The 21,061-nt window shown below is 33.9% G+C and overlaps 3 protein-coding genes across 3 annotated transcripts; 1 reads left to right on the forward strand and 2 right to left on the reverse strand.

The window, feature by feature from the left end:
* LOC132608776 (uncharacterized) lies at positions 1–892 on the reverse strand. The gene is made up of 2 exons (XM_060322517.1): positions 262–892; positions 1–138 (listed from the first exon to the last, which is right to left on the reverse strand). Exons 1-2 carry the CDS (start codon positions 593–595, stop codon positions 101–103), a joined length of 372 nt encoding a protein of 123 aa, XP_060178500.1. The 5' UTR covers positions 596–892; the 3' UTR covers positions 1–100.
* A 5,913-nt stretch (positions 893–6,805) lies between these two features.
* LOC132609927 (uncharacterized) lies at positions 6,806–9,616 on the forward strand. Its single transcript, XM_060324140.1, has 3 exons — positions 6,806–7,199; positions 8,704–8,721; positions 9,183–9,616. Exons 1-3 carry the CDS (start codon positions 6,872–6,874, stop codon positions 9,371–9,373), a joined length of 537 nt encoding a protein of 178 aa, XP_060180123.1. The 5' UTR covers positions 6,806–6,871; the 3' UTR covers positions 9,374–9,616.
* A 1,218-nt stretch (positions 9,617–10,834) lies between these two features.
* Positions 10,835–13,114, reverse strand: LOC132609925 (probable WRKY transcription factor 41). The gene is made up of 3 exons (XM_060324139.1): positions 12,389–13,114; positions 11,971–12,099; positions 10,835–11,625 (listed from the first exon to the last, which is right to left on the reverse strand). The coding sequence occupies exons 1-3, from the start codon at positions 12,715–12,717 to the stop codon at positions 11,082–11,084; spliced, it is 1,002 nt and encodes a 333-aa protein (XP_060180122.1). The 5' UTR covers positions 12,718–13,114; the 3' UTR covers positions 10,835–11,081.
* Positions 13,115–21,061: the final 7,947 nt, after the last annotated feature.

Consider the following 21,061-nt stretch of genomic DNA (forward strand, 5'->3'; position numbering starts at 1 on the left):
TTCGCCATTCACGTGCAACACATGTGCTGGAGAATTGATGTTTCCTTCTATCCTCTTTTGTCTATTCAAATCAGTCCTTTGATGTCGCTTCCTTCAATACTTATTGAATTGCACGTGACTTCTTTATTCTTTTTGTACCTGCACATTTAGTACGTCATCATTAAAATCCAAAACCCAACACCAGGCCTTTCTTCAGCATAAATAACAACGAGTTAGGCTAGAGATAGAAGAGATCAAACACGAAAATAAGAAGCAAGCTACCTTCTAAATTCGACTCTGATTCGAGGACCTCCGGAAGATGATGATTGTTGTTTTCCTTGTGTCTGAAGACGAATTTAAGAAGCTTCTGGAAAGATCTAGCGATTTTAGAATTACACTTTTTTGGGGACATGCGTTGAGGTTGCAATAAATGAGGCAAGGAGAGTGTTCTTGAAGTCAAGGCCGAGTGGAGTTGGCGCTCTATAGATTTCAACTCAAATGAGTCATAGAGGGAGCTTTCACAGTCCCATATTAGAGACTTATTGGATGCATTTATGCTTCCATATAAAGGCAGATCCAGAGTCAAATCTAGTTTCTTGTTTTGGGGATTTTCCATTTGTGAGGGAGAGGGAGGGAGGGGGAGAGAGAGAGAGAGAATCCAGAGTCCAAAATTTAGATAATTAGATTCACGAGATCTAATAGCTATTTTCCAGATAATATTTCTTAATACAGTCTACATATTACACTACTACATTATTTTCCAGATAATATAGCTATATATATATATATATATATATAAACACACACACCCACGCTCCTCTTCCATTCTCCATCTTCCAACAGCATTCACGTGCAACACATGTGTGAGGAACTATGTCGCCATACGATGATGCACATTGACATTCAACAAAAATTGTACTTTATTCTTTCATGTATAATTATTTACTCATTTCTTTATTATAATATAATAATATTAATATTATTTTATAAAATCAAATACTACATGATTCGCCATTCACGTGCAACACACGTGTCGGAGAACTACTACTTAGTATAGTATCTATATATATATTATAAAGCTAGACATAGACAAGGTGATGTGACACCTCTCTTTGGCCTCCATTTATATTTATCTTTTTTCTCATTTTTTTGAATTCTTTCCCCTTATTTGATGTCCAAAAAATCTGCATAAATAAATAATAAATTAAATACACCTTCTTTATATCATTCATTATTTAACATTAAATTCTATAACCAATTCTATACCCAGATGACTTTTTCCGATTTTTTTTTCAGTATTATCTTTTTCCTATTCATTCATTTATTGTATGCTACATGCACATTACTCTTTCTTAATCGTTTCTAATGAAACTTAAAGCAGACAGTAATGAAGTTAATTGCTAATTTATTAACTTAACAGTTGTTTCATTTTGGCACCAATGAGTATAATATCATTGTTGTTTACAAAGTATTTGTAGAGTAAAAAACTCCATATGTCTAAAAGCACAGTGAAACAAAAGAATGGTAAGCCTATGCCCTATAATAAATGTACATTAATGTGTATAAAAAATTTAATTACCATTATAGAAGCAATTATAAGTTACCGGTTAAATGTGATCCTCAAAAATTTATGTTTTCACCTTCATATTCCCAATATACCAGTTCTATTCAACTTACCCTCACTATTTAACTATAAATACATACATTTGTGTGTATGGTGTTGTGGATAATTGCATTGTCCTTTCTCTAAATCTCTTTTGAATTTAAGATGATTTGGAAGATACTTTCAGTTGTGTTGGATGATTAAAAGGTGTGTTGGGTTTGCAATTGTTGTAATTGAGAAAAGGTACTATAGAGTTTATTTGAAAAGCGTTGGTGGGTCTTTAATAATTGGCAGGATAATTTATTTCAGGACTATCTGAAAATTTGATTGCATATATTGTCTTCTTTCTGGATAAGTCTTTTAATTTTCTTCAAATATCTTTTTCCTATGTGATTACTACCTTCGTTCTAGATTTAGCTTTCTTTTTGTATATCTATGAATATTTTGTTCAAATTTCATTTTTCCTATTCAACTATTCTGCAGATAGTTGTAACTACTCCTCACATCGTTCATAATCTTATTTTACAAGTATGTTTGTGATACTTTCAAGTTTCAACCTTCAAAACTAAACCATTGACATTCCAAACTCTTCGAGCCTTGCTAACCCAATGATAATTGCATAGAAAGATTACTTTTTCCTGTGCATATGATAATCTTTCTTAATTACCTTATTTCATTTAAATAACTTCATGTAGTTTGAAATTCCCATTTATTTGGTTTAACGTTTGAAAATAGCAACATATATTGTATAATAATTATAGGATATTATAGTAGATCAAACCAAAATTGATGAGCAAATAAAAAGGATTATATAATGTATATTTATCTAAGATTATATTAGATCAAAATTTATGTAGATGAAGTTATGCACTGCAAGACAAGGAAAGAAGAGTAAATTTAATGATAGATGTATAAAGTGCGAGTTAGAAAACCGAATTGTCTTTTAGAATTTAAGATTTCAATATTATAAAATTATGCTGAATGAGTTCTATATAAGTTTGACATTCTTATATGAAGAAAGATTGTTTAGCCAGAAATGTTGAACTTAAAATTCATAGAAAATATCTTTTCTTTCATTCATCCTAGTATCACTAAGAATAAATTAAAAAGCAGCTACAAAAAAAAAAAAAAAAAAAAAAGGAAGTAGCTAGGAAATTAGATCAACATAAGAACTCTTGACAAGAAGAATCACACGAATAGAGAAAATATCACATTGATCGAGGAATAAAGGTTGATTTTTTTTTTCAATTTTATTTAATAATTGTGCGAAGCGCGGATAGTTAATGAGAGGTTAATTTATATGTAGTAATGGCAAGAAAAAATTATCTAGTTAAGCCAACTAAAATTAATTACAAGTAAATTTTTCAATAAGCACATTGATTAGTAACATGTAGTGATAAATACTATCTGAAAAATAAATTAACTCCAAGATTCAAAGAAAAAGATCAGCGGTATCCAATCAACCAATCGAATATCAATCTAAGTGACATCAAAAAACTGATTTAAATAGGCGGAAGAAGATAGAAAGAAAGCTGATCGAAACGAAGATTCAAGTTTGGTAAAAACTCAAATCTTATTCTTGGCAAAGATACTTCATATCTTTTCAAGGATCAAATCTCTTGGACGAGCCAAAAATTAAGGCCAAAGTCATCAACGCATACATTCTCCAGAAAAGACGAAAAGAAGATATACGTCTTGTCTAACCACTCTCAACTTTTTTATTCTACTCTTTATAAGCATTGTCCCTAGTCGAATTACTGTGTACCCAAGAGAAAAGAGATAATAATAGTGTGTGATGATGCATTGTATAAACTGCTAAGAGATTGAAATTAAAAGACCGTTGGTGTATGCATAGGAAATACACACTCAACATTGTAACCAAGAACAAATTCAAGAGCTTACAGTTCTAAAACCCTCTTGTAACCCAAGGAAACTGAATGAGAGTTAACATTGAATTCGAGCCAGTATAAAAATAGGAAGTGTCACTTTACTTTCTGCATCCTTTATATTTTGTTATTTAACTGTCTTTACATAACTGTTTGCCTAGTAGTAGATTGTCGTTCATGACCAGTCGACTGAAAAAAAATAATTACATTTACCCCCTCTTGCACTTTCATTAGGAATCCAATAGAGAATGAAGAGGGGCCAAGGATCTTCCTCTCAATAGTGCTTTTTCAACCGAGGCTCCACTCTTCTTCCAGAATTAACGCCTCGTTAGCCTGGGCGAATATGGGTAAAAAGAGTAAGGCTTAAAGCCCCCTAATTAATTTTGTCAGGCATTGGACATGGGTTAACTTTGTAAATGTGTAGAGCCAAATATAATGTGGAGTATTAGTAGGCCCTTCTAGGCCCCTTCCCTGCTACTGGATCACTCTATCGATTCGGGTACTACAGACTCTCTGGCATCCATTGCAGCAGATGTCGTTTCATTAGCGGAGGAATAAGCTCAGTTCTTTGAATCAACGTCAAATAAAATCGATTTCTTAGATATCAAACTCTAAATCGAAAATGATAGATGGATGGATCTATCTTTCTATTCCTATATAATACTAATCAAAATGCATTTATATGGTATTGTAGTGTAGCAAGATACCCCAAATCCTTAAATTTATGGATTCATACAATGATAATAAGTTATTGTTTAATAATAACTGGGTATAATTCCATATGGTGTGTGTGTATATATATATCCACGAATCTAGAAACTTTTGCTTACATTATTAATCACTCACATATTCTTCTGAATTTTATATCCGCGGGATCAATTTGGAAAAACGGGGTCCCCTTTTGAAGGGGAATGATGGATTGTTAGACTTTAGATAAAGTATCGATAGGCTAACAAAAAAGAGAATTAGGAATTCATTGACATTCTCATATTTATTTGGAAGAGGTAATATTCATTCACTGAATCCACATGCCAAAGATTTATAAAACGACGTCTTATTGCACAACCATAATTTCCCAAGAAATAATTGTGATGAGACCTATATATAATTGTAAATTGCATCTCCTAAATTGCATTAGTTTAAAGAAGAATTAATCTAAATAACCGCTCATCTAACCCTTAACTAAAAATAGTTAATCGGGATATAATATATGTAGGGTTTATCTATAATATTTATATAATTGCGTATAATAATTGTATAATTTATGTAAATTAACCAAAAAGTAAACTTGCAGGTTCGGCCGACTATTTGTGTAAAGATCCCTTTGTTAAATGCAACTACTAAATCGCAGTTGTCAAATGTGACTCCTAAATGACAATTGTTAACTGAATCACAGTTCATAAACGTAACACCTAAATCGCAGTTCTTAAGCATTGCTCCTAAATTGCATTTGTTGAGAACAAACTCATTTATGCTATTGCAAGTTCTTGTTGAACGTAGCGAAATCAAGGCTGCTATTTATCATTTCGTTTTTCTCTGAGAAAGTTAACACATATGGCCACACGCCAAAAATAATTACAACCGCTAAACATATATATAAGAAATATACATTAGTTATCTATAAAATATGTATATTATATTATAAATATTAATGTACAAAAAATATATATTTGCTGGCTATTATTTTGGTGGGCGCTATACAGTGTAAAAGTCTCATTTTTTTTTTTTTTTGCACGGATTGTCCTTCAAAGGCGCTGGTCTTTAATATTTGTCCCTCAAATTGCTGCTCTTTAATTTTCGTCCTTCGCTTAAAAAAGTGGACAAAAATACCTCGAGGTTCAGGGTTCGAACGCACGCTCAATGAAAAAAAAATCCACAAGGCAAGGCTTCGCAAAAAGTCTACCTTATAAGGCAGAATTTGCCTGCCTTAAGGCAAAAAAAAAAAAATGTTTTAAGGCAAAGGTATACCTTCAAGATTTTTGTTTTTAAAGTATTTTAGGCGAAGGATAAAAATTAAAGATCAACAATTTAGGGGATAAATATTAAAGACCATCCCCGAATAAGGACAATCATGCAAATTGCCACATTTTTCTGGGGCAAAAAACATATATGTACGTAATAAGAGGGTATATTTACAGAACATGACGATACTTTTCTGTTTACAAAATGTATCAATAGATTTCTTACAAAATTTATACGAATCAGGTAAATTAAAAACAAGCAAATAAAACACATTAAATAAGATAAGAAAATGTTTCCCTTATTTTATCCATTTTTCTCTCCGTGATTTTCTCCAACTTTTGCTCCCTTATTTCATTCACTTTTCTCTCCCCATTCAAAATCTCGCTCAATATTTTGTGTATGAATATTGTATGAAATATGTATATCTCGCTGAAAGCTTAAAAATTTCGCTCAAAATATTGTGTATGAAAATTGTATGAAATATGTACATCTTGCTAAAGGCTTAGAATTTTCACATTTTTCATGTATGAAAACGGTATGAAATATATATATAACTGTATAAAATTTGTGTAAAGTCTATATTAGGGTTTGAAAATTTAATACAACTACAATAATAGTGTATACAACTTTCATACAATGCACATCCCAAAATCAATTACAACAACATAGAAAATTGAAATTACAAGACCAATCAGAGAGGAGTAGGCTTTAATGTGCCGCTCTTTTTTCTTTTTTATTGGTAAACAAGCAATCACTTTCCAGCTTTTTTGAAACTTCAAACTTGGTGAAAATTAGTTCTGTAGATCTGTTATTCTATTCTCATTCACTAAAATACCGAAGGTAACTTATTTCCCACTTCTAAAGTGAAAAAGTGTAGAATTCAAGACCTAATATCCACGAATTTAAAAGTTGGAAAGAAGTTAGATACTACACTTTGCTCACACAAGATGGTGGGTGCCTCAGTCGGAGTTGCACTGTCAGCGGCTAGGTAGTGGGTGGTGAAGAAGAGTCGTTGAGACATGAAGAAATATGGGGTGAATGAGAATGGGGAAGGGAAGGGCTGGGTTTTAATTTTTCCAGATTTGTGCATGAAGGAGAATGAGGAAGGAAGGGCAGCCCTTTTAATTTTCCAGATCTGGTATATTTTGTAATTTTGTTGTTATATTGTGTAAATAAGAAAAAGTATCCCTATGTTTTGTAATATAGAGTCTTAATTAGTATTATTAGGTCATTTTCCTTTTTTTTTTTTCTTTCTCTAATGCTCTTGGGCTTTAATTGAGTAAGTTAGCCCAACTATGAACCGGGTCATAAATAGTCCAGTAAAGCCCATATTCAACTCCTTTCACTCTATCTCGTATTTTATGGTTGAGCTTTTAATCTCATCTTTCAACAGAAAACTGTAAATCCTTTTGAAAAAAAAAAAAAAAAACATTGATTCAAAATGATTAATTGCTTACACCCTGTTTGGAAGAACCCCATAATTCTTGCTTCCTCTAATTCTCCATTTTTCCACAATTTAAGAAATACCAAACAACTCAAATGTGTTGAAAGTAGAAAACTTTACAGTAAAAAATCAAGAATTGTGTGTGGATTTTTACCAGTTGATCCATGGGCACCAAATATTGATTCACAAAGCATAGCTTCACAATTATTTGCTTTTTCTCTTTTCCCTTATGTTGGTTTTTTGTACTTCATCACCAAATCCAAGACTGCTCCAAAACTTACACTTTTTGGGTTCTATTTCTTGCTTGCTTTTGTGGGTGCTACTAGTAAGTCCCTTCTTGTTTCTCTTATTCTATTCTTTAAGACTTAAGTGGTCGTTTGGTTTGAGGTCAAAATAGTCCCGGGATTGTAATCCCGGGACTAATTTATACCATCTGTTGGTATTATTTTATACCATTTGAAAGATGGTATAAAATAATACCAGTATAAGTGGGTTAAGAAGGTATAAGTTGAGTTATTCCAGCACTAATTTTTATACCACGTTTGGTACAAGGTATAAAATAATCCCGGGATAAATCTATACCTTATACCAAACGTGGTATAAAAATTAGTACCGGTATAACCCATGTTATACCTTAAACCAAACGACCACTAAGAGTATTGATCATATTTGTGCTGCTTTTTAGAATGATTAGTACTCCCTCTGTCTCAATTTATGTCAATGTGTTTGACTAGGCACGAAGTTTAAGAATGAAATAAAACTTTTGAAACTTATGTTCCAAAATAAACAATAGACATTTGTGTGGTTAGAAATCATCTCATTAAGAAGTTTAAAGTTAAATAAGGTGTCATTCTTTTTGGTCCCCAAAAAGGAATGAGTGTAACATAAAATGAAACAGAGAATATTACTTAATCCAGTTCTTTTTATTTAGGAAAAATGTCCAAATTTATGTGTTTACTATACGAAATATCTTAATTTTACTCTCATTTTAATTTGGTGTCGCTCGTACCCTTTTACATTAGCAAATTGTCTCTTATCCCTTGACTTTAACTGAGCTCCAACATGGAGTGCTAGTGGGAGCTAGTAAGTACCCGCAAAATTAATCAAGGTGCGCGCAAGCTACACCGGGCACCACGGTTGTCACAAAAAAAAAAAGGGATTTCACGTGTCAAAATTACTTGGGAAAAATGTCCAAACTTACCCCTCTGCTTTTTTCTTTGATATAAAATTACCTTCCGTCATTCTTTAGGCTGGAGCTCCATTAGGATCAAGAGCAAGTATGAAACAATTTGCTAATGGCAAGTGTTTAAATAGCCTTAAAGTATAAGGGAGGGTACAATTGTTCTATTTTATTTTTGACCCTTAACCCTTTCATTTATTCGGGCTTGAGACCGGCTATGCAAACTTACATATACAAAGTTCAAGATCCATATGGTCAAGAATAAACTACAACTAGTTTACTATTGGAGACCCTTTATTGTTGAGGCATAGCATATTGATTTTCTTGTATTCTTCATGGAACTATATATGTTGTTTCTCTCTTGTTCTAGTTTAGAGCATTCATCATATTGTGTCGGTTTTTTAGACTTGACAAAATTGCAGATACATATGGTCAAGAGTAGACCTCAACTTGATTACAGTTGAGGCATAGTATATTAAATTGTCTTGTTATTCAGTTATTCTTAATGGAATTGTATATTTGGAGCTGCTAACTTTTCTTGATTCTGAATCACCATGAGTTGCTAACTGTATATTATACTAGCAACATCATTTTAACTCCATTTTATTTGTTTTGACACTGTTCTTTCTGTTTCACCTCCTTTGTGCAGTTCCCGCTGGAATTTACGGTAACTTCCTTTCTCAGCAAAGAATCTATTGATTGTACAAGTCTAATATGCCTCTTTGGTCAAGCTTCTAAAATCAGCTTATTTCGAAAGGTGCATTTTTCAAAGGTGCTTTTTAAAAAAAAGTGCTTTATAAAATAGTACTTTTAGTGAGAAACAATATGTGTTTGGCTAATCAATTTGAAAAACACTTTTGAGCAGCAATTAGTGTTTGGTCAAGTTTTAAAAAGTGTTTCTAAGTGTATTTCTCAAAAGTGTTTTTCAAAAAAGTACTTCTCGGATGAAGCTACTTTTTTCAGCTTTTCAAAAACAGTTTCTGCTTCTACTCAAAAGCACTTTTTCTTCTCCTAAAAGTTTGGCCAAACACCTCAACTTTGAGAAAAAAAGCACTTTTGACTTTGGAGAAGCTTGGACGAACAGGCTATAACTTACAACTGTAATTCTAACAACATGCTTTGGGACAGCGAAAGTGCATTATGGAACTTCTCTATCCAATGTGGATTGGTTGCATGGAGGAGCTGAGTCACTACTCACTTTAACCAACTTATTCATTGTGTTGGGACTAAGGGAATCTATTAGGAAAGCTGAGAATTGTGAAGAAAGCAAAACCAATGATGCCTCCAGAGTTATAGAGGAGAAGAAGTCATCAGTCTAGTTGACATGTATATATCTATCATCCTTTGTTGTTTGTAGACAATAGTATATCAGCGGTTCAAAGAAAAAAATTGTTTTTCCCTTTGTCCGTCTGGCTTCGCTGGATATTTATCTGGTCAATTGTATCTTCACCTCAAGCATAGTTGCGACAGTCCTATCTTGATGCATCAGTGGAGAAAAATTGTTGTATAGATTGCATAAATCGATGTTATGAACAGTCAATGAAGCACACAGTTAATCTCCATCTTCTCTGGCTCTCATGTTTTTGCTGATGGTTCGAGTCGTTCTTAAATTATTGTATTTTACTTATTCTTTTCTATAACTATGGTGTCGGGGCTAGCTTGTGCGCACCTCGACTAGTTCTACGGGAAACGTGCTACTTCCCACCAGCAACAGGTAAGTAACTCTGTCCACCAAGGCTTAGACAGATGTGAAGAAGTGACCTGCGAAGAAGTGACCTACTGTTCTTTTACTTATTTAGAGCCTGTTTGGATGAGCTTATAACTTTTAGAAGCATAAGCCTCACTTATGGCATTTGGCTTATTTTTGTTAATTTGACTTAACAAAAGTGCTTAAAAGCTATTTTGGCTTAAAAGCACCTAAAATAAGCCAATCCAAACAGGCTCCTAATCTGTTGGAATTGATTGTGGGGTTCTCCTGATGACTATCAAGATACCTGCTCTTCCGAACAATTTCATGTAAATGGTGTGCTCCGTTTAATGGTTAACTGCTAACAATACATTTACATTAAGCTATAGCACATTTGTTGTTCTGGTTTTTATTGTCCATACCAGTATGACTTTTGTTGTGACTTCTTGCAGAGTATTTCTAAACTAAGCACTTTTTGAAGGAAAAAAACAAGCACTTTTGACTTCCCAGGAGGCTTTAAAAAGGCTTGAACAACTTTCTGCTTGCTGCATTTGAATGATAAACAGTGCTAAGTGTTCTGTCTGTTTGCAACAGCCGAAGGGCTTGTGGCATCTCAGTGCCTACAATTGTTAGATTTATAGCCTGTTTGTCCAAGCTTCTTGGAAGTCACAAGTGCTTGTTTTTTTTCTTCAAAAAGAGCTTATTTTAGAAAGTTGGGGTATTTGGCAGGCTTTTAGAGAAAAATTAAGTGCTTTTGAGCGGCAACAAAAGTTGTTTTTCAGAAGCTAAAAAAGTTGTTTTTGCCCAAAAGCACCTTTAGAACATTGGTCAAGCAGAAAGTAATACTCTAATATTGACAAAAATGCTTTTCAAATTGATTAGCCAAACATAAACTGCTACTCTCCAAAAGTACTTGTCCGAAAAGCACTTTTGACAAAAGCACTTTCCAAAATAAGCAAATTTTGGAAGCTTGATCAAACATGCTATTAATGCCTTTGGTTTCCTGTTATTCTCAGTCTACTATGATAGTAAGCAAAAGTGAACCCGGCCTACCTGTCTGGAGTTTGATAAAATTCATGAATGTTCAATAGGCTTTTGCAAAAATATGCTTGAATTTCACTCAGCAACTTGATGTCTAATGACCTTGAAACACAGTAGACTATTGATACAAATATAATAGCTAGTTTCTAATCTGAGACTAGTTTGTTGTAAATTTTTACAATCATATCTATATCTATACGAATTTGTAAAGGAGGGATCATCAACCTCAATAAAGTAACTTGGTGATAACATCCGAACGATTCATCTTTATTGTCCTTTTCAAGCGTATTAGCTTGGCTTCATGAGAAAAGATTGGGGTCATTGAAGGGGAAGTTTGGATCTAGCTCGAAATGGTCGAGTGGAAACTCACCCACAATTGGAGAACTTGTTGTGGAAGTATTGGCTGAAAATATATCAGTGAGGTCTGATTCTGAATGGTGCAAGTTATGAACCATCCCAAAACCATAGTATTTTGATTCCGGGGTTGTAGGAGAGACAAAAGATGGTGAATAGCCGCCACCTGTTAAACCAAAGAATGTTGGAGGAAAGGAGAAAGGACACGCTGTCTCGTTCGTGTCCACTTCATCAGTGTCGACTCTCAGGTTTGCTTTCAAGTTCATTAGCACTTGATTTGAACATTGCCCTGTTTGGTAATTGGCTTGTTTGTTGTATTCTATTGTCTCTGCTAGCGATGTTGATTGTAGTGCGGAATAAGTAGCTTGATGACAATTATGAGTGCCTCTGTATGTGATTTCAAATACAGTAGGATCATCATCTGACCTCTGCACTTGTTTTGTTGCCCAACAATTTTGCATGTGACGATATGTGCATCTGTAGTAGCTTCTGCAAAATATATGTAAACTTGGTATCAGAACATAGGACTCTGTTTCCTAAAATTCCTAGAGAAGTATACTGTTTTTTTTTTTTTAAATGACAAAAATGGTCTGTTAAGTTTTGAGGGTAGGTTCAAAATTGTTTCTTATCTATGCACTGAACAGTTTAAACCTACCCTCAAATTTAAGAGACCAAAACTGTTCAGTGCATACTTAAGGACTATTTGAACCTAACCTCAAACCTAAGGGACCATTTTTGTTATTTTCTCTTTGCTTAATTATGTTCTAGTAAAGTTTGGTTTTCCTTTTTATGAGTTTATGACTTTTATGCAGGGAAATGAAATTGACTTATTACCTAGGATATTTAGCTCCAAGAATATCCTTCTGTCCGTACTTTCTCCAGCTATATCCATCATCAGTAGGAACATCAAATCCGGTCTCCGCGCTGACTTTGACTTGTTCAGTCCATGTGGGCTGTGATTTTCTGCAATATCCATTAAGAACCAGGTTAGTTGACCTATGAAAGTCAACTACAAAAACTTTCTTCGTTTCATTTTCTAGAGCAGTCAAGTATTGGACACGGATTTTAAGAAAAAAAGAAAGACTTTTGGCATATATCAAAAGATCCCTTAGAACTTAGTCTTAAACATGTGATTGACATTTCCATGGTTATAAAAAGTTAAAAACATGTTATTAGGTAAAACGAGAATGTTGATGTTCAAGAGTTTCTAAACATAGAAAAGTATCATTTTTTAAACCGGAATTTGATGTACCTTTTCTTTGAAATATCAATGAGCTCCTGATGATCTTGGAAACTCCTTTTCTTGTGATCACTCCTAGGACTTCCATCAACCGATACCGAAGACTCGATTACACCAGATGATGGTGGAAGAGCCGGCGGAGATTGGACTGGTGAGCCACTGCATTTGAGAATCATCAGAGATTGCTCATAACAAGAAAGAATCTTCTGAAGAAGCAATTCTTGATTTTCATAAGTTGAAGCTACAGAGTGGAAGTGTTCTCTAAGCTGCTTTGTATGTTCAATCCCTTGAGTTAGCTCATTGATGAGTGTCTTGTATTCCCAGTTGAATGCACAATCCATTTTGAAAGACGGGATTAGAAAAGAAAAGGGGGAGCTATTCTGAAGCCTAGAAAGACGTTCCACAACAGCAGCTTAGCTTAGTAGCTTAACTCTTTCTGTTGATGTGACTCTTTGAGTTTCTTGCTTTAATCAACTCAAAAGGTATGTAATACCCTTGAAATTATGTGAACCTACTTACGCGTGGAATGTCATCAACGAGCAAATTACCCTGAAAAACGAGCACAATCTTGGGATACGGAAGAAGACAATCGTCTTCTTTTTTGTGGGATTTAGAAACTTGATGATTTTGTGAAATTTGATGGAGAAGTTGGATACATGAAATGATGGGACTTATAAGAGGCTTTTTTTGTTTTTGTTGTAGGAGATATGTGTTGAAGCAAAAGCTGATGGAAACATTTGAATTTAATAGGGGATGATTTATAGTGAAAATGAGAAGTAAACAAAAAAGGCATGTGGAAAAAAAGGGAGTGGACTTGGAAAGTTGACTGATCAAAACGAGTTATTCTATGTGGACTGGTCTTTGGTCATAATAAGAAAGTCCAAATGCTCAGTGCTGACCAATTCAAAACTTCAATAGTCTCAGCCATCTTCAAATGTCCACAGCCATATAAAAGTAGTCTCACGATCTTAACCAGAGGTTCCGAGTGTTGAGTATGAAATTCAAGTCTTGAATCTGAATTTAATCGGGCTTTTGAATATCGAAAATCAAATGGAAAACCAAAAAAATAAAAGAAGAATATGAGACCTATATATATTTTTAAAAAAAGTTTAACTTATTTGTATTATCCTCTTTGTTTCAATTTGTTTGTTTAGATTGACTTGACTTGACAGGCATTTAAGAAAATAAAAGATTTTTGAATCTTGTGGTCTTAGAATAAAGATATGTAGAATGTATCAAAATACTCTTTAATCTTTGTGATCTTAAACATATTACGAGAATAATTGAAATTAAAGAGTTATCAAAAAAAGAAAAGAGTCATTTTTTTATAACTGATTAAAAAAGAAAATAAGATAAATAAATTGAAACGGACGGAGTAAAGTTTTTCACTATCAAATTTTAAATAATAAAAGAATTCTGATATTCCAAATATATATTCTGTAATCTCTCTTGCCACATCCCCACGAGTCACTCTTCGTGGAATACTGAAAATCTAGAAGCAGAGAAAAGTCTGTTTGCTGACCAATTCAGACCTCCAATATCCACATTGGCGCTCTCTCAGTCTCTCTCTCTCTCATTTGGCCATAGTAACACTAATGATTGAGAGAGTTTTCTTTCCTTTATTATAAAATTATAGCTCAATGCATATGAGGCTCCTAAACTCATTCATTTTTTTCATTCATTTTCGTACCTCAACTAATTATTGTTCCTATTGAATTTCAAACTTGACCTTAAGTGTATCGATCAAATACAATCCGACTTACATAGTATTTCATCTTCAATGTAGCAACATGCTAATATATATTCTAATTTAATTATGCCATCTTTTAGCTAAGATTAGTAGTAATTGAGAGGGGAAAAAAGAGTAGTTCTTAATTAAGCTGGTAGTGAAAAAGCAAAACCAGCAGAAATCGACACATCTATGACCTAAAGAATAGCTTACCACATGTCAAAAGTATTACTCCACCTTCATTTTTCCAATTTAATTTCTGCTTCTAATAAAAATCAGATTTGGAGGGTTTGATAGACATACTTGAGGCGAGTTCAGAGATTCAATAGAAGCAACACTTCGTTAAAGTGCCAAAATGAAAAAAAAGAGACAAATTTAGGAAGCCGCATATGCATGAACTTTCTTTATTCGCATCATATATGGCTCATTCAAAGAGAAACTTTCTCTAGTACTTTCTTTATTTTCTGAGCTCGAACTTGAGACCAGAAGGTGAGCCACAACTAAGAAAGATGGTTAAGCTGAATCTCCATCGGTCAAATATTATACTATACAAAGAAAACTATATATATTGGAAAATGTAGCTAAAACACTAGAGATTACAAGTTCGAATTTTTTTAATTTTCCTTGTTGAGATTTTAAGCGTCGCTACTGGACAAACCAAAAAATATAATAATCAAGGACTAACGAATTTTATCCACCTTTAACACATTCCTAAGTTATTTTTTATATTTTAAGTTAGAGTTCCTTCAAACCTCTAATTCCGCGTCCATTCTTTCTATTGGTTAAATTGACAAATATCAGGTCATTGCCGACCAAAATATGTCATTCCATGCACTGTTGTTTTGCTATCTAACATAGTTTTTTCAAATATTAATGAACTAAACATAGCATACCAACTAAAGTCTTATAGCACATGAAAAACATGGACCTCCAAAGATTTATGGTGAAAGCTTACTCATATATCAATATCTATACTAAATCAATGAATATAAGAGGTGAATATTTTTTAGTTAATAATTAACTACTGTCATGAATAAATTGTTTGATTTGGTATAAATACCATATAAGGATAAAGATTTCCCCATGATTTAATTAATTAGGGGATAAAAATTACCCGCACCCAATGTATATATCAACCAGATTATACTATACATGATGCATATGTTCACATACACTGTTATCACTTAACCATGACATTACTACAGAATTTGATGTGAACGGTACGTAGGTGTAAATAAGTATTTTATCATAATAAATTAATCATAATAAATTAATACCTTCACTCTCATCTATTTTAGCCACTTAAACATATATAGGAGTAATAAATACAAATTACGGGGTTGTCAACATTTCTATTATATATGAGTCTCCAAGAGGGACTAACACAGCTGTAAATGCTTATATCAAAAGTTTTATAACTTATACACGCAATGAATGCTTGTATCAAACGCTATATAAATTGTACACTTTAATCAATTACTTTTTTATCCCATGTGGACATATGTCATAGCACTGAATATTTATTCTTTTCTCACGTATACACATATGCACTTCAATTTTAATTTTTCAACACATATTTATTTTCTCCGTGCACTTTTACTTGTTCACTTATGACTTTTCACGTTCTTGCTAAATATTTTTCTTTTCTAAAATATATGTAAGTGTCCAAGAGGGACGAACACAGCAACAACAAATTGTACAAAAAGTTGTCTAAGTTGTACAGTAAACTTGGACTTATTTCAATTGTACTTGGTTTCTTTCCTGTTTTCCAGTCGTGGGTTCACTTCATTTAACAAGTACAACTACTCCCTCCATCCCAAAAAGATTGTCTTCCTTTCCTTTTTAGTCTGTCCCAAAAAGATTGACACCTTTTTATAGCTAAAAACAATTTAACTTTATGAAATGATTTACAGCCACACAAATATGTAAGGCTTGTTTTGGAGTACATATTTTAAAAGTCTTCCTTTATTTCTTAAACCTTCTGTCAAGTCAAACTAAGATAATCTTTTTGGGACGGAGGGGGTACTTGGTTTACCACCTATTCTCTGTACACGTGTGTATTTTACTTTTACGTTGTCATATTTCTTTAGTTCTACGCTTCATTTTATTACTCTGTTATAGAAAGCACATGAAATTATACTCTAAATAGGAACTAATATGTGTACATTTTAAAAGTTTGACATTAATTCTACCTCTTATGTGTTTACTTTTTAAGTCCCCATGTGTATAATATAATAAAATATCCTTTGAATCTTGTGATTATAAACTTGACATGTAGAATATTTGAATTGTTAACTTACTAAATAAGAAAAGAGGCACAGACATAAATTTTAACAACAATTGAGAAAAGGGGGAAAATAAGAGAAAAAGACACAAAATATGGACACTCATTAAGAAGAATTGCGGCATCCTTTACAAAATATAAAAACCATAAAGATTAACTGAAGTCAGTAATGTCTTTCTTCTTCACTATTCCGGTGTTCTCTCCGCCTTTATTCTACTTCTCTGGTCTTCACTAGCTCGATCTGATTTTTCTCTAGGCTGCTTAGTGGCTCATATAGTTGGTACTCTGAATTTGAGATTTTCTTTTAATTTTTCCTGTTTAAATTAGAGTTTTGCTATTAAATTTAGTGAGTTTATTCTACAAATTTCTTTGTTAATTAGATCTAACGCAGTGTCTCAGTTGTCCTTTCATTTGTCATATACTCCCTCTGTCTCAATTTAAGGGTCTAAGTTTGACTAGACACAGAGTTTAAGAAATAAAGATAGACTTTTAAATCTTGTGGTTCTAAATTAAAAATGTGATTAATATAATAAAATACCCTTTGAATCTTTTGATTATAAACTTGACATGTAAGGTATTTGAATTGTGAACTTACTAAATATAAAAAGAGGCGGACATAACCAAAAACAACAATTGAGAAATTAAGGGGGAAGATAAGAGAGAGGAAAAAAAAACAAAATATGGAGACTCATTAAGGAGAATCCTGATATCCTTTGCAAAATAACAAACCATAAAGACTAACTAAAGTGAGTAGCCAAATTAATCATGTTGGGCCTCGTGCATCGCACGGACATAGTTTGCTAGTATATATATATATATATATATATATATATATATATATATATATATATATATATATATATATATATTGTTAGTCAGGTCGAGTTAGTCCATGTGAATAGCGTACTATAATAAGTAATATCCAACATAACTCAAATTTCTTTTTACGACATTAATACGTTGTATTCCTCGTATAACACTGAATCTAGAAACACAAAACCAAAGTCCAAAGGCTGACCAATTCAAATCTTCAAATTTTTCTTTTCTTTTCTCTCTCTCCCTCTCTCTCTGGTTTGGCTATATATTCTGACGTTAATGATTAAGTTATTGAAAATCATTTTAAGTCAAAGATTAAGTGTGAGTTGTTGTCTTTTGAGCAGACAAAACAAAACTTTGATTCTTCCAAGTTCAAACATTTCATTCCGCGTCCTAATTTCTTTGGTATATATTTATCTGCACCAGATATTTATATTAAATTAATAAAGGCATATTATGAATTTGCATATAAATTTTAACAGTTAACTAGTACGTACTTTTATTTCATTAAATTCTTTGATAAACAACGATAAATTAATTAATTTAATGTAAATACCTGCTGCTCAGTAAATACTTGCCTTACGTTCTTTTGGAGAGATGAGATAAGTGCTGCTTGCACTAAATTGTACAAAGGTAGGTGATTATTGGGCCAATTGAATCATTACGTGTACTGTTCTTTTACTCTATCATATTAGTAAGACTTTGAGTTTAACTTGAGATTTAAGCTATATTGAAGCTAATTTTAAATAATATAAGAATTCTGATATTCCAAATATATATTCTCTAATCTCTCTTACCACATCCCCACGAGTCACTCTGTGTAATACTGAAAATCTAGAAACAGATAAAAGTCTGTTTGCGGACCAATTCAGAGTTTCAGACCTCCAATATCCAAATAGGCTCTCTCTCTCTCTCTCTCATTTGGCCAAGTAACACTAAAGATTGAGAGAGTTTTCTTTCCATTATTAAAATTATATAATTATGGCTTAATGCATATGCGGCCCCTAAACTTGTCTATTTTTTTTCATTTTGGCATTTCAACTAAGCGTTGTTCCAATTGAACCCCTGAACTTGTCCTTAAGTATGTCTATCAAACACAATCCGACTTACATAGTATTCCATCTTTAATGTAGCAACATGCTAATATATATTATAATTTATGTCACGGCCCGAACCATGGCCTGGGCGTAACACGACACTTGGTGCATGTCTGCATCTGACCGAGAGAACCAACTGGCTGGCTGGATCAACATGTGGTATACTGATATCTAAGTATGATAAACATATGCTAATCGAGTGAGAATAATTTACTGAAATATATATATCTGTGCGGAAGAAATACTAAAAGCCTGCAATGTTGAATAAGTGGTATCCAAAAGGGCTAACTCAATAATCTAACAAAATACTGAAATATCTGACTGACTGTAATCTATGACGCCTATACTGAATAAAGAAATACTGAGTGACTACCGGGACAAGGCCCCCAGCATACCTTAATACTGAAATACTGTCTGCTAACTGACTGAATATAAAGATAAAGATAGGGCCTGGGAGAACTGAGGCTCACCACTGACTAGCTGAATCTGAGAGTCTCCTAGCGAGCTGCGTCTGCACCCTATATATCGGTATCTGCATCATGAGATGCAGGCCCCGAGCAATGGGACATCCGTACACTGGAATTGTACTGGTATGTGAAGCAACTGAATGAAATAATAAGCTGAACTGAATTTGTCACGACCTAACCCCATGGGCCATGACTAGTGCCCGAGCTGGACACTCGTATACGAACCTGTTAGATATAGTCAAACTGAAACTAAGGACGGAATGGAAACTTATAAAAGCAACTATAGATTCACAATGCCATAAATCATCATAAACCTGTCTCCTGAGGAGTCGCAGCTGATCAAAGCATAATACGTAAGTCGACAAGGCTGCCACTATATACGGGAATGTCTAAAACAAACCATATCGACACGGCTGACCAAAACCTACTCACAACCCACATGTGTCTACAGACCTCTAAGAGTATAAAAGTGAAATATGACGGGACAGGGCCCCGCCGTACCCCTGGATATGCATAAGTCTACATCAAAAGATCTGTACCAAAATAATCTAGGCTCCGGAACAATGGAGCTCTCCGAACAACTGAGCAGAAGTCCTAGGCTGGAGGATCGCCAAACTGAGTGTTTGTACCTGCGGGCATGAAACGCAGCCCCCCAAGAAAGAGGGTCAGTACGAGAAATGTACTGAGTATATAAAGCATGAAATGCCATAAAGAAGATCAAGACTGAAGAAAAGATAACAGAAGGCAAATATGATAATCAAAGATACCAATGCACCTGTGCCTTACGAGATGAGAATCATGCATATCTATATCATATACCATACCCGACCCATTATGGGACTCGGTGAATGAAGTCATATACATATATACCGTACCCGGCCTTCTAATGAAGGTCTCGGTGAAATAATCATATATATACTGTACCCGACCCTCTAGTGAAGGTCTCAGTGAAATAATCATATATATACCGTACCCGGCCCTCTAGTGAAGGTCTCGGTGAAATAATCATATATATACATACTCATATACATCCATAACAATCCATACACGTGTCTCGAAGGGTCCGGAGAATCACAATAACCTTAAACATAGCTAGAGAACTCATAAAGCTTCGACGAAACTCCAATCGCAAAAGTATATTCATATCTTTTGTCCATCTTCTATATCATTACTAATAATCTCAAATACTTTAAAAAGGCACTCACATTACCTCGTATACGTACTCATGACACTATTTCAAATCCTTTAGGTTGCCATGTCACCTCGGGATACTTAAGACAACCATATATATATAACGATATTCTTACTAACTCGATTAACTTCCCTTGAACTTTCTTAACTCGTTCATTTTGTCTTAAGTCAAGTAGCACAGACTCTTACGGGGTGTAACAACATAAATACTTATAACCTCAAAATAATCTTGTCCTCAGAGCTTATGTCGGTTAACTTACGAATAATCCAACGTATAGAAGTACGGGATGTAACATCCTTCCCCCCTTAAGAACATTCGTCCTCGAATATTAAACTAGTCTATAGAGTCTTACAAAAATTTTGGCAGTCTCCTCTATAGCTATACCTACCAACCTGCATTCAGTAACCCACAGATGCCTCACAGGGCCACAATAAGATAAAGGCTTATCTACTAATCAATATAGTCAAGTAAGGAATTAAATTACCTGCAGGCATAGGGAACAAGTAAGGATACTTATTCTTCATCTTGTCTTCGGCTTCCCAGGTCACCTCTTCCCTATTATTATTTCGCCACAATACTTTAACGGAAGCCACATCCTTGGTACGTAATTTTCTAACTTGGCGATCAAGTATAGCTATAGGGCTCTCCTCATAAGACAACTCCTCTGTTACCTGGACATCGTCTACAGGGAATACTCTAGAAGGGTCACCAATACATTTACGAAGCATTGATACATGAAAGACTGGATGTACTGCTTCCAAATCAGATGGTAGGTCCAACTCATAGGCAACCTTGCCTACCCTACGAATAATTTGATAAGGCCCAATGTATCTCGGGCTAAGCTTCCCCTTCTTGCCGAATCTCATCACACCCTTCATGGGTGATACCTTCAAGAACACCCAATCACCAATCTGAAACTCTAAGTCTCGACGTCGATTATCTGCATATAAATTTTGTCGACTCTGGGCCGCCAACTTTTGTCGACTCTGGGCCGCCAATAATCTCTCCTGAATAAGCTTTACCTTATCAACAGCTTGCTGACTCATGTCTGAGCCTATGAACTTAGTCTCGCCAACATCGAACCAACCGATAGGTGACCT

The sequence above is a fragment of the Lycium barbarum genome, chromosome 9, assembly GCF_019175385.1.
Source record: "Lycium barbarum isolate Lr01 chromosome 9, ASM1917538v2, whole genome shotgun sequence".
NCBI classification, from domain to species: Eukaryota; Viridiplantae; Streptophyta; class Magnoliopsida; order Solanales; family Solanaceae; genus Lycium; species Lycium barbarum.